We start from the raw sequence: 15,837 nt of genomic DNA, 5'->3' as shown, positions 1-15,837 counted from the left end.
TGTTAGTGTACGTTTCTCTAAAAGTCTGTCCCACAAGCGCAAAAGCATATTTACCGGCAGCTTTAATCAATGACCGTCCTTCCTGGTCTCAGATCTTCCAGAATTAACACTTGGGGAATCCATTTGTTCTGCAACCCCCCCTCCCTATTTTGTAGGATTCTTTCACGAGTAATTGCCGCAATTTGTCACCTGCCACTCCATCATTTAATTTAATAGAAATCACACACAAGCAACTAAACTTGTCTTCTTTTATTGACGATTTACAAGGAGCAAATAAATCATTAAAAACAAACATTCACGACATGCTGACAGTCACCGACTGGCATTTGCGCAGCAGAAACGGAAGGTTACGCTACAGAAAGTACAATTTGTTAGTACCCAGGGGATTTTCAGCAGGAAGTTTCCCAAATACGAATCTCATGCACAAACAGCAGCTCAGGTTTTCAGGATTTCCTTCCCAGTGAGTCTACTTGGCTGGGTCAGTAATTATCCTACCTGTGTAGTCCGCAGGCAGAAATCCTGAAAACATGATCTGCTGGGATTACATGAGGATTGGCGCTGAGAACCCCTGCAGTAAAGGAGCGCCAGTAACCTGCAGTATCTCCAGTAACTGTAGTGGTCATTTTTATATTTAATGCGCCCTCCCCCGTCATTTCCAAATATCATTTATAAAACTGCAAAACGCGAGAACCTAATATCATGAAAATATTAAACGGACGTTTTCAGTAAAGAATGCGGTGGGAAAAGCAGATTGGTAAATCTGGTGTTACACAGTATTTATGTCTGTATGAAAGCATTCGATACCCATTGCAGTCTTTGTACACCAGCAATTATCACTGCACAGCCATGTAAGGATAAATCATATATCCCAACATTTAGACATGTGAAATCAGGGCAAAATAATCCCCGACCCTGTTGCACCCAGGCACGCCCCCTTTAGTGCAACAAACTGTGCCCAGATTCGGGCATGCATTTACAAAACAGATATTGTTGGGCACCATTATAACTAGAAAAATGTTATACTGGGTGCAAAGTGCAACACGCCACCGTAATCCATATAAATTAGCTAAAAAGTGGAAGCGTTCATTAAATAATGTACAAATATTACTGGATACAAAATGGAACAATAGTTTATTAACGAAAAGGAAGATGAACAGGAATAACGTCATCCACAGAATAGATACGAGGCGTGGCTATTAAATAACGGGAGACTGTACCATACTGCGCGAGATAAAAGGGGTAACACTGACCTTGGACAATCCCAAAACAGTTTTGCAAGTTTCATCCCTCTCGCACAGATAGTTTGCCGTTTCAGCAGCGGTGGAAGAAGTTGTGTTTTTCCTGTGCGTCGTAAAAATGCTTAGTGCAAAAGTAGAGCAATGCGTTAGCGTATCATTTTTGGTTAAATTGAACAAAACACCAACTGAATGTTTCCGTATGCTAACCAAGGCTTACTCTAAGTCACGTGCACCCGTGCTTGAGTGGCAGAAAAGATTTAGTGAAGTTCGTGAGGATGTCGTAGATGAAGATCGTCCCGAAAGGCCTTGTACACCAAAAACAAATGAAAATGTGGAAAAAATTGACAAAGAAACCGAGACAAGTTTTGCATCAAGATCTTAACCAAGCAGAAATTTGAAAGCGAATTTGTAAAGACGTTTTGGAACAAATTCAAGCGAATTTACAATTTTGTTATGGTCTGTGATGAAACGCGGATCTTCCAGTACGATCCTGAGCAAAACGCCAGTCCGTGCACCGGAGAACGAAGAAAGCACGTCAAAGCAATTCCAATTTCAAAGCCGTGTTAATTGTTTTCTTTGATAACAAGGGTATTATTTTGGCAGACTGGGTACCCGAAGGCGCAACAGTAAATCAACATTACCACAAAAGTGTTCTAGAAACTGTGCGGGGGGAAAAAATTAGAATAAAGAGTCCAGAGTTGTGGAAAAATGGTTTCATCCTCCATCAGGGCAACGCACCAGCCCACACAGCTCTCTCAGTTTTTGGCCGAGAAACAGACTGCAGTGCTAGAACATCCTCCACACTTGTCAGACCTATCACCGCATGACTTCTTTCTTAAAGTCAAATCTGTACCCGAGGGAACCCGTTTTGCATGAGTTTTTGTATAACCAGTTTTTATTAAAGATTTTCAAAGACATAAACAAAGAAAAAAGAACACGTTTTGCATGAGTTACTGAGGTAAAATAGAAAATGACGGAGCTGTGCGACAGCTGACAGGTAATGATCTACAGCGCTGCTTTGACCAATGGAGAATAAGAATGCAGCGCTGTGAGGGTGTAGAAGGGGGGTGGCGTTAAAATGTTCTTAATATAATTAAACATAAACTATAGCATCAGTCTCGTAATTTAATAGCCACACCTCGTATAAGTCTGTGAAAGTGTCAGTGCAGACATACATACAGCGTCATGGTCTCAACGATGGAAATAAAAAAATCTAGTACTTCTTAATTACACTGGCGCCACCTAGAGGAAGACGAGCTGTCCGTGTCTGGCACACCAGCCGTCTCTTCCTCCCCAGTGCTGAAATCTAGGGTTGGACAACTTTGTCAGCATCCTGCCTATTACTTCCCCCCCCTGCCCTCATCCTCCCACGTTACCCGCTCTTCTTGTACCCATACGCTACCCTTCTATAAACACAGAGATCACCATATACAGAGGACAGAATCCTGAACATACTGTGGTGTATATTGGAATTGCTGGGAATGTCTGATGACATTTGGAGGTTACTTACTAAGAAACTGCAATACTGCAGTAACCCATAGCAACAATTCCACAACTACGAATAATCCACAGCAAGTGGGACAATGAATCAAATTTCTGAGTGGTGCCTGTCATTAGCTAGAGCAACTTATCCATGGGGGTCCTATTCAATATACTGGTTCTGGCCCCTCCACCTAGTCCATTTGACAAAAACGTATAAACGCATTTTCAGACCCCAGGCCCCAGGATAATCCATTTGTCATACAGATATGTCTTACTATGATTTAATTCTCCCCATTTGTGTTGCTATGGTATCGTGAGGGTTCCGGTATGAATGGTCGACCATGTTATGGTCGACAGTCATTAGGTCGACCACTATTGGTCGACATTGACATGGTCGACATGGACACATGAAAGGTCGACACATGAAAAGGTCGACATGAGTTTTTTAACTTTTTTTGGTGTCGTTTTTTGCGTAAAGTGACTGGGAACCCCAATTAGTGCACCGCGTCCCCTCGCATGGTGCCTTCGCTCCGCTACCGCTTCGCTCGGCACAGATTACCATTCCAATCGTAGTCCATGTGGATCGTAAAGTATGGAAAAGTTCCCCAAAAAAAAAAAAAAGTTAAAAAAACTCATGTCGACCTTTTCATGTGTCGACCATTTTCACGTGTCGACCATGTGTCCATGTCAATGTCGACCAATAGTGGTCGACCTAATGACTGTCGACCATAACATGGTCGACCATGTGAACGGATACCTATCATAACGTACAAACTTTCATTTGTACAGGTATATTGCTCTTCCAGAGATATGATTTAATCCTCTACTGCACTGTATAAACCTGCAGACAGCTGACCAGTCCTCCATAAGCGGTACTTATACTCTATATTATTGTTATCGTTTGTTTTTATATCGCCATCATGTGAAGTAGCGCTGTACAAAGAATATTCTATCATTCGTTATAGTGCTCATCTGTGCTGATCTATCAGTTTTCCCACGTGAGTGTGTTGTGCGATGGTTTATCTTATTTCAGTACGTTTCCTGAATATATTTTCATCATACCAAATTATTGTTCCTCACCAAGGGTTGCACGTTACTTGGCTTCTTTCGTCTTCTTTTATTGGACTGCTTAAGTGTTTTTTTCCTTTTGTGGGGCAGTGAAGGGGAGGTTGGTGGTTTGGAATGTGACTATTGTAACCTTGGACGGAATTAGTTACGGGATGTAGAGCAAGGAAAGGATTCATCTGCACACAGTGAATCATATTCCAGTAATGGGCACAGATTAAACCTACATCCAATGCAGAAATGCCAACGAGAAGCATTAAATGCGTTCCGCTATGAGGACAGGGGCCAATGAATGCTACGTTTTTACTAAGAAAGAGGTATTTGCAAATTAATATTTAGAGAATAGACAAGTACAAACTACTCTCCAACATCTACATTCACCGATCCTTTGTGTTCTGTGACCGAGACCGGCCCATTGTGCTTACAAGGTACATGTCAGACTGTTACGGCTGTGCTGTCTTATTCTACGCAGGTCTACGGTACCAACAAAAAGACATTGCAGCAGCGGGGGCTAACCTGTACCTACACCTGTGCTTTACGCAATTACCCTGCCGCGTCTACACTTCATACATTATCAGTTAACAGTAAAAATAAAATTCAATTATATAAATATACTAAGAATTCTTCACATTTCCAAAAATGGTGATTGTATTCGCCAAGCGTCTACTACCATTCTTATTAAAATAAAAGATTTTTCTTCTAATCTTCAATGTCAGGGCATGCCGTGCACAAAACAGCCTTTAGCAGACAGCAGGCTCAAGTGTCATACCATTAATAGTGGTTAGATAATTACTACAAAATAAAAAGCCACTCGCTATTGGTCATTGCTTCCTCCCGATCCAACGGAGGACAAGAACCGAAAAGTGGATACGTAGCCCGTGTCGCTTATTAATAAGCCGTCAATCCTGTTCTGACTTATGATTATATAGAAAAATACAATTTTAAAGGGTAGACGGCACTGTTGATGCACTGGATAATTACACTACATTTAAAAGTGCCTTCCCAGTTACACGGCACACTTCCACAAAATGTGCAGTGATCCACAAAGTTCCCAGTTGTCCTTGGCTATACACACGCACACACGTGGCACTTGGCTGACCAGGTGAGGTCCTGACGCAGCGGGAGAGAAGGGCTCAATTCTGCATGAAGAGTTTAGGGAATGCTCGTATGACCAAATTCAGTCACTTGGGGCATGGCGGAACTGGTTACACGCAGAGCCGAACGCGGAATGTGGACCCTGCGGCCACCCACAGGGTTTCTTTAGCACGTCATGTACAATGGCAGGATTAAAAGAAAATTTAAAACATTTACATAGGTCACCTGAAATAAAACTCTCAGTTTATCACCTGCTCTCTTAGAAAACATAAATAGGAAACTTTAGATCACAGCCGAAAATGCCGTCTAATTCCATATTATAACAGAAGGAATCATTTGTAAGGGGGAAAATAAAGACGAAAACAAAAAAACGAATGACTGTTACACTAGGGCAGATAAAGCAAATAATTATACATTCCGCGTCTCGACGTCAATCTTCTCTTCCGACGAGCCGGCTTCCGATTCGGTGATTGCGACGCTTTGCCGCAGTGTGATCTCAGGCCCGCCGCCGTAGATGGACTGGAGAAAGTTCCATGTTTCTTCAGAGATCTGTCCAGAGTCTGCTCCTAGAGATTAGAAACCACAACATTAAGTGGCAAAATTAAGAGGAAGCACCACGTATACTGTTAATTAAAAAAATAACTCCTAGCCTTAAGTAAAATCTAAAAAAAGAGTTGTGCAAACTTTTGCAAGACTACAAGTCCCAGCTATAGTCTGGCAAGGCATGTTCACACTTCATCACCAGCTGCTAAAAAAGTTTGATAAGGGTAGTAAGAAAAGAGGATTTTGGTACTTACCGATAAATCCATTTCTCTGAATCCTCGTCCCATTGGACGTGCAGTACATTCAATGGGACGATTCAATGAATCACGGCCAGGAATAATGGATTGGGCACACACACTACACGATGAATGTGCCGATTGGTCAAAAATATCAAAAATACGAAAAAAACCTCAGCTTTAGTACTAAGGTGCAGCAGACCCCGCAAAATGTACAGCACCAAACATGCTGTTAGAATACATCTGATTTACTACATGGAGGGTATCATGACATGACACAAAGTACATATCAGGACATAAAACAGAAGGTAAACATGGCTCTGGCCACGTGAGCTTACAATTCATTGACCACTTCAGTAAGAGACGACCGAGATACTCGGCTGGTTAATGCAAGTACGGCAGAGGGTGCGCCAATACCACGCTGGAGGTGTTCATTGAGAACTGTAAGGGTAGACCAACCTTATGGCTGAATAATTACATGGAGGGAAGCGAATGTATCATGATGTGCGGGAAAGGGAGGTATGACGTAAGTCTGATGTGCAGAATTCAGCTGCACCGTGCTACCATGCAGGATAAAGGTCTGATTAATGTCGCTCAGATTATTGGGGCTCATTCTGCGTCACTCACCTTGTCTCAGAGTCACATGCCCACTTTTGGTGATGCCTATTTTTGAGTTATCGATTGGACCCGGAGGATCTGCACAAAACACAATGAAACAATCTGAGAACCCACTCGTGTAAAGACTGCATCTAAAGAAAAACAGATCGGATTGCTGACAGATCGCATTGGTCACCTATCCTGCCATGTAGCTAGCCACTCAGATGCCAAACTGTTTATTAGGACCAAAACGCTAAACAAGCGGACCTGTGGCCAAACACGTGGCAGGCCACCAGGGATGGCTCCAATCTTTGGCGACACAGAAAGATTGTAAGAAGTCTATGTGACCAACCTGACCACTGAGCAGTCAAACCCAAATGGCCACAGCCAATGACGGCCTCTGGCTGCAACCTGGAAGACTCTACGAGCAGATGAGTGTTACCTGTGTTACTATTATTCATGAAACTAAGAAATTTCTACCTAACATCCATTTGTAGAGTAAATATGGAATTATACAACAATTATGAAACGGTCTTAGGGGGTAATTCAGACCTGATTGCTGCTGCAAATTTGTTAGCAAATAGGAAAAACCATGTGCACTGCAGGTGGGGCAGATATAACATGTGCAGAGAGAGTTAGATTTGGGTGGGTTATTTTGTTTCTGTGCAGGGTAAATACTGGCTGCTTTATGTTTACACTGCAATTTAGATTGCAGATTGAACACACCCCACCCAAATCTAACTCTCTCTGCACATGTTATATCTGCCTCCACTGCAGTGCATATGGTTTTGCCCATTTGCTAACAAAATTGTAGCAGCAAACTCTGAATTACCCCCTTAGTTCATTTCAATATAATATGGACCCTACACTGTTTAACCATTTCAGTATCTCGTCAGACAGGTTACCGCAGTTTGAGAATATAGATCGCTGCGTGTCTGCTAGGATTACTTACCCACGTCCTTGCCCTTCACAAAGCCTTCCCACTCCCGGAACCAGTGCATGCTGATGCAGTAGATCACAGCTAGCGAGTCCTCTTCTTGGAAAGCCTTATTTAGCTGGGGAAACACAGATGTTAGGGGGTTAATGGGTTAAAGACGCCAATAACAGTACATAAAAGTAAAAGTGCTTGCCATGCTTCAAAACCAGCAATCAGATGGAATTATGACGCGCGGTGCTGTACTGGCTGGATATTACAATAACGCCATACAACGGAGCCGGACGGTTCTACAGGAAACTAGGGGCCACACAGAATGCCTTTGATGTTATAGTTACCTGTAACGCAGCCCAGACGGCATATACTAAAACCACCTCCCATGTGTGCTGCCTATGCTAGGAGTTGTAGTTCAGCAAGGCCTGGCCTGTGTACAGATTATACATCCAGCAGAGAAAGCTGAAGATACACAATTATCAACATTGTACTTTGAAAACTGTCTAAGTCACTATTTAGAACCAATGGCTTGTGACAATTTTTGAAAAGCTTGAATTTGACTTTTTACAGCTGTCCCCACGCATTAACCTTCATGACCTGTTTTGTTTTGGATCTACTTGTATGAAAATAAAACATTTGATGACAATGGATTAAAACACAAGTCTCAAAGTGACTGCAGTTCTTAATTATGCGACACCAGTCCACCTACGCATTAATGCATGATGCGATCGTTTATGATCATTGAGAAAACAAACTATGCGAATGTGGAATAGAAGGGTCCGCGTCGCCAGGACCTCACAGGAGTCAGTTATGGGAGTCAGGTGGGAGCGATGTTAGAGCAGAACAGTTACCCACACTGGAGAAACAACTAGGAGAATAAATCCGTGCAGAGGTCTCATTTACCCGGATGAAAGTCTCCAGTTCCATCTTCCGCCTCTTTTCGATCTTGTCTTGCTCGGTCTGGCAGGTGTAACACACATAGAGGTGATTGACAGCTGGACCTCCTCCAAATCTAGAACCATGGTTACAGAAGAAAAAAAACCTTTATATTATATAACACCTGATACAGGGAGCATATTAAAAAGAAGAAACCTTTATAGTATATAACACCTGATACAGGCAGCATATTAAAAAGAAGAAACCTTCATAGTATATAACACCTGATACAGGCAGCATATTAAAAAGAAGAAACCTTTATAGTATATAAGACCTGATACAGGAAGCATATTAAAAAGAAGAAACCTTTATAGTATATAACACCTGATACAGGGAGCATATTAAAAAGAAGAAACCTTTATAGTATATAACACCTGATACAGGGAGCATATTAAAAAGAAGAAACCTTTATAGTATATAACACCTGATACAGGGAGCATATTAAAAAGAAGAAACCTTTATAGCATATAACACCTGATACAGGAAGCATATTAAAAAGAAGAAACCTTTATAATATATAACACATGATACAGGGAGCATATTAAAAAGAAGAAACCTTTATAGTATATAACACCTGATACAGGAAGCATATACAAAAAAACAAAAAACCACCACATGACTGCAATACTAAACAAATAGCCGTGGAGATATTATTTCATGTCCGTATTGTACTCCGAGGACAGGTTCTGACCCAGAGCTAAACGCAGATCCCGCTGCGAACGTGTCTGTGTACGCAGTGCAACTGTGAATTTATGCTAATGCTTCAACCGATGGAATTTGTATAAAAAACGCCCACCGGCAGTGTCTGTAATCCGGCGCTTTGCGTCGCCCCATCAGACATTGGAGAAGCCCTCTGGTTGCTCAGAATGTCCATCGGAACATGGTCGTCTAGGCCACAACTGCCACCCGCGATACCTTCCAGTAACGCCCCCAAAAATTGCCTCTCTGTACGTCCTAATCCGTTCTGCGACCATTGGTAATAGCCATTTGGATGCATGCAGAGTGCGACTCATGCCAGACATCTAAACATCAGGCGTTTGCAACGGAGGAAAGGGATGACAAGTCAGAGAAACGCGTCATGCTGACGCTTCTTGATTGCATTTTAATACTGCACCTTTTTCTGGAACTGTATATACACCCAGCAAGTGCATGATGTTTTGTGCCTCTGCTTCATTTTATTTGCATTACTGCGACATATTATGTACAGAGAAACAATGCAATATGGCCATCATACAAAACAGAGACTCCGCTTCCGTAATGTTTGGGCTGATTAGTCTATTTTCCTTCCAGTGGAATTGTATTACTTTCTCTTTTATGTTCCGCCTGTCCGAGACCTCATTTCCATCCCAACACCTCAAAGTACCCCTAACTTTTTTTAGAAGCTGGTGTGCCCTCCGGCCATTCATAGCAGCAATAGACTGAATGCACTACACACCTGCTGTATAAATATTCCCAGATGTTTTGCGGCAGCATAACCACCAGGTCTTCTATCAGAGCCGCCTTACGGGGAGGAACACCTAGCAAGAAGATCGAGATGCACATGTTACTCGTAAAGTACAATGTCCATTCAATCCCACCCCACATGCCATCACCAGACAGGACGTGACTGACGCCAGAGGACTCTTCATTACAAAGGCAGGAGTTTAGTTAGGGCTTTGCCAAGCAGAACAAACATATCTATATTACTGCAAATCTGTCTTACCCAATTAATGTGTCACTGTTAGCTAACTAAGGGGTATATTTATCAAAGCTTGTAGAGACGTAAAATGGAGAGAGATAAAGTGCCAACCAATCAGCTCTTGTCATTTTTCCAACACAGCCTGTAACATGAAAGTTAGAAGCTGATTGGCTGGTACTTTATCTCTCTCCACTTCATCTCTATTCATCTGCTCCTGTATTTTTAAGGTGCAAGTGGCTACAGTCAGAGGCAGCAGGAAGTCACAGACTGAGAGTTATATAGTGGGAGAAGCAGGGTCCCTAGCAGCACAGAGTATATCAGGAGATGAGGGATGTGTCAGTGAGGACAGGGCTGCATGTGACAGGGCTGTGACATGATGTGAGGAGGGGAATGGAGGCAGCAGGAAGCCACAGACAGAGTTATATAGTGGAAGGAGCAGGGTCCCCAGCAGCACAGAGTATATCAGGAGATGAGTGATGTGTCAGTGAGGACAGGGCTGCATGTGACAGGGGCAGTGACATGATGTGAGGAGGGGAATGGAGACAGCAGGAAGCCACAGACAGAGAGTTATATAGTGGGAGGAGCAGGGTCCCCAGCAGCACAGAGTATATCAGGAGATGAGTGATGTGTCAGTGAGGACAGGGCTGCATGTGACAGGGGCAGTGACATGATGTGAGGAGGGGAATGGAGACAGCAGGAAGCCACAGACAGAGAGTTATATAGTGGGAGAAGCAGGGTCCCCAGCAGCACAGAGTATATCAGGAGATGAGTGATGTGTCAGTGAGGACATGGCTGCATGTGACAGGGCTGTGACATGATGTGAGGAGGGGAATGGAGGCAGCAGGAAGCCACAGACAGAGTTATATAGTGGAAGGAGCAGGGTCCTCAGCAGCACAGAGTATATCAGGAGATGAGTGATGTGTCAGTGAGGACAGGGCTGCATGTGACAGGGGCAGTGACATGATGTGAGGAGGGGAATGGAGGCAGCAGGAAGCCACAGACTGAGAGTTATTTAGTGGGAGGAGCAGGGGCCCCAGCAGCACAGAGTATATCAGGAGATGAGTGATGTGTGAAGACAGGGCTGCATGTGACAGGAGCAGTGAGTGACATGATGTGAGGAGGGAAATGGAGGCAGCAGGAAGCCACAGACTGAGAGCTATATAGTGGGAGAAGCAGGGTCCCCAGCAGCACAAAGTATATCAGGAGATGAGTAATGTGTCAGTGAGGACAGGGCTGCATGTGACAGGGGCAGTGACATGATGTGAGGAGGGGAATGGAGGCAGCAGGAAGCCACAGACTGAGAGTTATATAATGGGAGGAGCAGGGTCCCCAGCAGCACAGAGTATATCAGGAGATGAGTGATGTGTCAGTGAGGACAGGGCTGCATGTGACAGGGGCAGTGACATGATGTGAGGAGGGGAATGGAGGCAGCAGGAAGCCACAGACTGAGAGTTATATAATGGGAGGAGCAGGGTCCCCAGCAGCACAGAGTATATCAGGAGATGAGTGATGTGTCATTGAGGACAGGGCTGCATGTGACAGGGGCAGTGACATGATGTGAGGAGGGGAATGGAGGCAGTAGCTTTTCTTAGCAGAATAGTTTTGCAAATGTGTTTAAACACACCTCAACATAAAACTTAGATTTAACATCTTCATTTATTCTGCATGTTCTTCCCATCTGTCTGATCTTATGATGAAAGGTAAACAAGGAGCACATTGCCGCTAGAGACTTACCCCCATGCGCACATAGAAAATCATTATTGGTTATAGGCCCAGGTTCTGCAAATGTCTTAAACTTGTTGAGCCACTGACGAGAGACGTAGAATTGCAGGAGACTGGGCTCCATCAGGTTCAGCAGACTGGTCACCCGTCTCCGCTCTTTCTGAGCGTCTTCACTGGATTTCCTAGAGAGAGAAACGCAGGAATGCATCGTTCTGTAATAGGTGGTCCCTGCAAGCAGCAACTAACCGCTATGTCTATGAGAAATCACAGTAGGATTGCCTGTATCACCTACAATCAGTGTTTTCTCATATCTACATTTCTCTAATCACGTATTGAAAAAATATTTTGCAAGGACAGAGTGTACATGACCAAATGTCGTGTACTGTACATACAGCATGCAGATTTCAGGTTCCTAATAGAGACTGATATGTAAACACAGAGCGTTACGGTGGGTCTGGGACTGAGGTTCGACAGCACAAAGGTCGACACACCTTAGGTCGACGTCAATTGGTCGACACACCTTAGGTCGACATGGACAAAAGGTCGACATGGACAAAAGGTCGACATGAGTTTTTTATGTTTTTTTTGTGTCGTTTTCTTCGTAGAGTGACCGGGAACCCCAATTAGTGCACCGCGTCCCCTCGCATGGCTCGCTTCGCTCGCCATGCTTCGGGCATGGTGCCTTCGCTCCGCTACCGCTTCGCTCGGCACACTTTACCGTTCCAATCGTAGTCCACGTGGATCTTTAAGTATGAAAAGGTTAAAAAAAAGAAAAAAATCGTGAAAAACTCATGTCGATCTTTTTCCATGTCGACCTTGTTCCTGTCGACCTTTTGTCCACGTCGACCTTTTGTCCACATCGACCTAAGGTGTGTCGACCAACTGGCGTCGACCTAAGGTGTGTCGACCTTTGTGCTGTCGACCTGGAGTCCGGATACCGTTACGGTGCCCATACGCTTGTGCTATTTGGGCCGATTTCATCCGATTTCAACGCATCGGGTCAGGAAACCAAATGAAAAGTGGCAAATCGCAGGTGTTTTACCTCCGATTCGTCCCGTTCTCATCGGATTGGAGATCGCAAGGGCTGCACTATACATTTGTCGAATTCCCGGGGCTTTGGCTGGGATCGCATACGATACATCGTATGCAAAATGACTGCACATGACGTATTGTATGTGATCCTACCGCCTGGGAAGCTGCCGGGAGCTCAAGGGAATCCTATGCGATTTCTCCCCTCGTAGAAGTCGCAAAAGTGTATGAGGACCTTTACGGACGCATATGTTATATCTGCATCATTTTGGTGCTAGTCTTCCCTTAATTCTGGAGAGACCCAGCTTGGTGATCAGTGAGCACCCATCTGGTTATATGGGAGAATAAGAAGGAATCAATAAAGAAAAGCACGCAGGCCTCACCTATAGAAAAGCACGTAGGCCTCTGCGTTCTGCACGGTCACCTCGCTCACTTCTGTCACAGTCTGGTCATCAAATTCATACCAGAGGTTGTTTAGGTTATTGCGGCAATACGCGATGTAGTGGCCGCCTGTATAGTGAGACAGTAGAACGGTTATAACTGAACAGCAATAATTCACCAGTATATAGCATATTGTACAGTAAGGAGACGTATACAGCCTGATTATAACAAACATAGGTCACTACAGTCTACGATACTGCTATTAGCCAATCCCAAACTCCCAACTCGCTGCCCTAGCCCAATACATATATTATCTGTAAGTATAATATATACAGTTTCACATGTGAGAATAGATGTCGCTTACAAGGCGTTGTAAAATAGTACATATATAACACCGGTTAACATGAATTTTGAGTCTGGGTTCTGCATATCTGATTTTTATTTCTTCCACATTACTAAGTAAAGAAAATAGTTTTACCCAAAAAAGTTTGCTTTTGTAGCTATCAGAATGAAATTACAGTTTTTAAGAAAACTTTCCTATTTTCATAACTTTATTGTATGTAAAATAAAACAAACTTTTGTTATGAATTTGAATTACTTTTATTTACAATTTTTTTTAAAAACAAACAACTACTGTAACAGAATGTATAAAAAAAAGTTTAGAAATGAATATTTTTCATATTTCTTCTGTGATTATTGGACTTCCTCGTATTAGCCCCCAAATATAATCCCCCACCATACTCTCATTGGGGGTAATTTCAAGTTGATCGCAGCAGGATTTTTTATAGAAATTGGGCAAAACTATGTGCATTGCAGGGGAGGCAGATATAACATGTGCAGAAAGAGTTAGATTTGGGTGGGTTATTTTATTTCTGTGCAGGGTAAATACTGTCTGCTTTATTTTTACACTGCAATTTAGATTGCAGATTGAACACACCACACCCAAATTTAACTCTCTCTGCACATGTTATATCTGCCTCCCCTGCAGTGCACATGGTTTTTCCCAATTGCTAACAAAAATCCTGCTGCGATCAACTTGGAATTACCCCCATTGTATTGCCCCTGATAACGACGTTCAAAGTCCATCACATCTTGATGTAAACGTTCACCTTGCTCTTTCCGAATAGGCACCCATGTTATCTTTTCTGCATTTGTTTGTCCATGCTTAGCTGCCTTTTGCCATGTGACAGGTCAAAGGGTTAGATCCTCCATTTTTGTTACTACTCAGTTATCTGTGCATGAGTTGCTGACAGGCTGTGTTAGGTCTCCTCTACCCCAGAGACTTATATCTTATTTCCGTGCACTGTTTATTCTCTTATTTGTTACATGTACAGTTATCTATTCTGCAGAACTACAGCTATATTATATGGACAATCATTCCAGTCTGTATTAATAAAAGGTTTACAGTTCCAGAAATCTCATCATCTGTGCATTGGGAGACGGACATGGTTTAGCTATCTGAATAGTTACACAATGCTTACGTGTAAATAAGGGTCAGAATAACACTTGCTCTCCCCCCGCTCGTCCCCTCCATTACTTACTGATAAAGCCAAATATTTATCTTATTTAAAACCCTTTAAGAGGTCTAAGAACACTGTACGCTATTGACGTATGGAGTACCGTAAGGGTACGCACATTGCGTAGCAATCGCTTAGCCGTAGTCGAGACGCTCAAGCGTCACATTCGCTCACGGCCAAGAGATCACAGGCAGGCATGCTATTGGCTGCCGACTAACGTAATGGTTCGCTATAGCGTAGCGGACGCTCGGGACCACGAGGAGATCACCAGCGGCGCTGACGCTCACAATGTTAAACCTTTGTATGTAAACCATGAACAATGTATTATACAGGAAAACCTTAGTGTAGTGATAGAGTGTAGATGCAACACAGTGTAACCTTATTAACTTAAAAGCTGTTCGGGCGTCTCCGACGCTCTGAGAAAACTTAACACTATAAGAAATACACAAATACCGGGCTTAGGGTCTAACGCCTTATATGAATGTTATACTTGAAAAAGAATAATACAATACAAGTCATACACTACAATATAACATAGACTAACTAACCAGGTAACTACACAGGAAATACAATACAATACAATTACGTTTAAGGGAAAATGAGAGAGAGAGAGAGAGAGAGAGAGAGAGAGAGAGAGAGAGAGATATGGCTTACAATAACAACAAAGACAATATGATTGCGGAGAAAACTTACGCACAAGGGGAAACGATCGCATGCGCCTTTCTGAATATCCAGCTCCCGATTATCAGCAATGATAACCGTTGAAGAGTGAGCTGGATGTGATCGGCTTGTCTATTTATGCCCCACACACAAAACAATTCAATGGTCCCTACAATCTCATTGTTCACTGGACACAGGAATTCGTCTTCGCATTATAACAAAAGGTCATAGGTTGATTCATACAGGTGGGCTGTGTCTATTTCCAACTGCTCAGGTGGGTGGGAAACTAGGTTTCCCGCCGCATGGATAAGTAAGTGCAAATAATAGTAAATGGACATAAACTTCTTATGTCTATAACTATTCGCACGAGCGATTAATCCGCTTCAAACCAACACCGGAATATTGCTAATTAAATACTCTTCCGATGGATACTAAACACCACTGTATGACCCATGTCTGACCCTTCGTATCAAACAAAGAGGGATCTCTTTGTCCATGAACATGCTATATTAACTAAACTTTCAGAATCTATCAAGGGGACCATGATCTACAAAATACATTATATAGTTAAAATATGTAACGATTGAGTCGCACGCTGGGCACACAGAAACTCTACCGTAAATGCGCATACCGTGCGCCTGCGGGTGCACGTAACAGCGGGTATGCGCACGCACGGGAGAGCGCACGCATGCGCAGCGCGGACCTGTATGAGGTGCAAATATGGTAGTGT

At 43.2% G+C, this 15,837-nt stretch overlaps 1 protein-coding gene across 1 annotated transcript in view; it reads right to left on the bottom strand.

The window, feature by feature from the left end:
• Positions 1-234: 234 nt before the first annotated feature.
• The window catches only part of USP33 (ubiquitin specific peptidase 33), a 63,077-nt gene continuing 47,474 nt past the window's right edge, over positions 235-15,837 (bottom strand). The window contains exons 17-23 of the mRNA XM_063939590.1: positions 12,933-13,059; positions 11,533-11,702; positions 9,556-9,637; positions 8,088-8,196; positions 7,209-7,311; positions 6,287-6,355; positions 235-5,446 (exon numbers count right to left, since the gene is read on the bottom strand). Coding sequence (XP_063795660.1) covers positions 5,289-5,446; positions 6,287-6,355; positions 7,209-7,311; positions 8,088-8,196; positions 9,556-9,637; positions 11,533-11,702; positions 12,933-13,059 — 818 coding nt within the window. The 3' untranslated portion in view covers positions 235-5,288. The remainder of the gene's footprint in view (positions 5,447-6,286; positions 6,356-7,208; positions 7,312-8,087; positions 8,197-9,555; positions 9,638-11,532; positions 11,703-12,932; positions 13,060-15,837) is intronic.

The sequence above is a fragment of the Pseudophryne corroboree genome, chromosome 9, assembly GCF_028390025.1.
Source record: "Pseudophryne corroboree isolate aPseCor3 chromosome 9, aPseCor3.hap2, whole genome shotgun sequence".
Taxonomy (NCBI): Eukaryota; Metazoa; Chordata; class Amphibia; order Anura; family Myobatrachidae; genus Pseudophryne; species Pseudophryne corroboree.
Note: the sequence above shows the minus strand (reverse complement) of the source record. Positions and strands in the feature narration are given on the sequence as shown.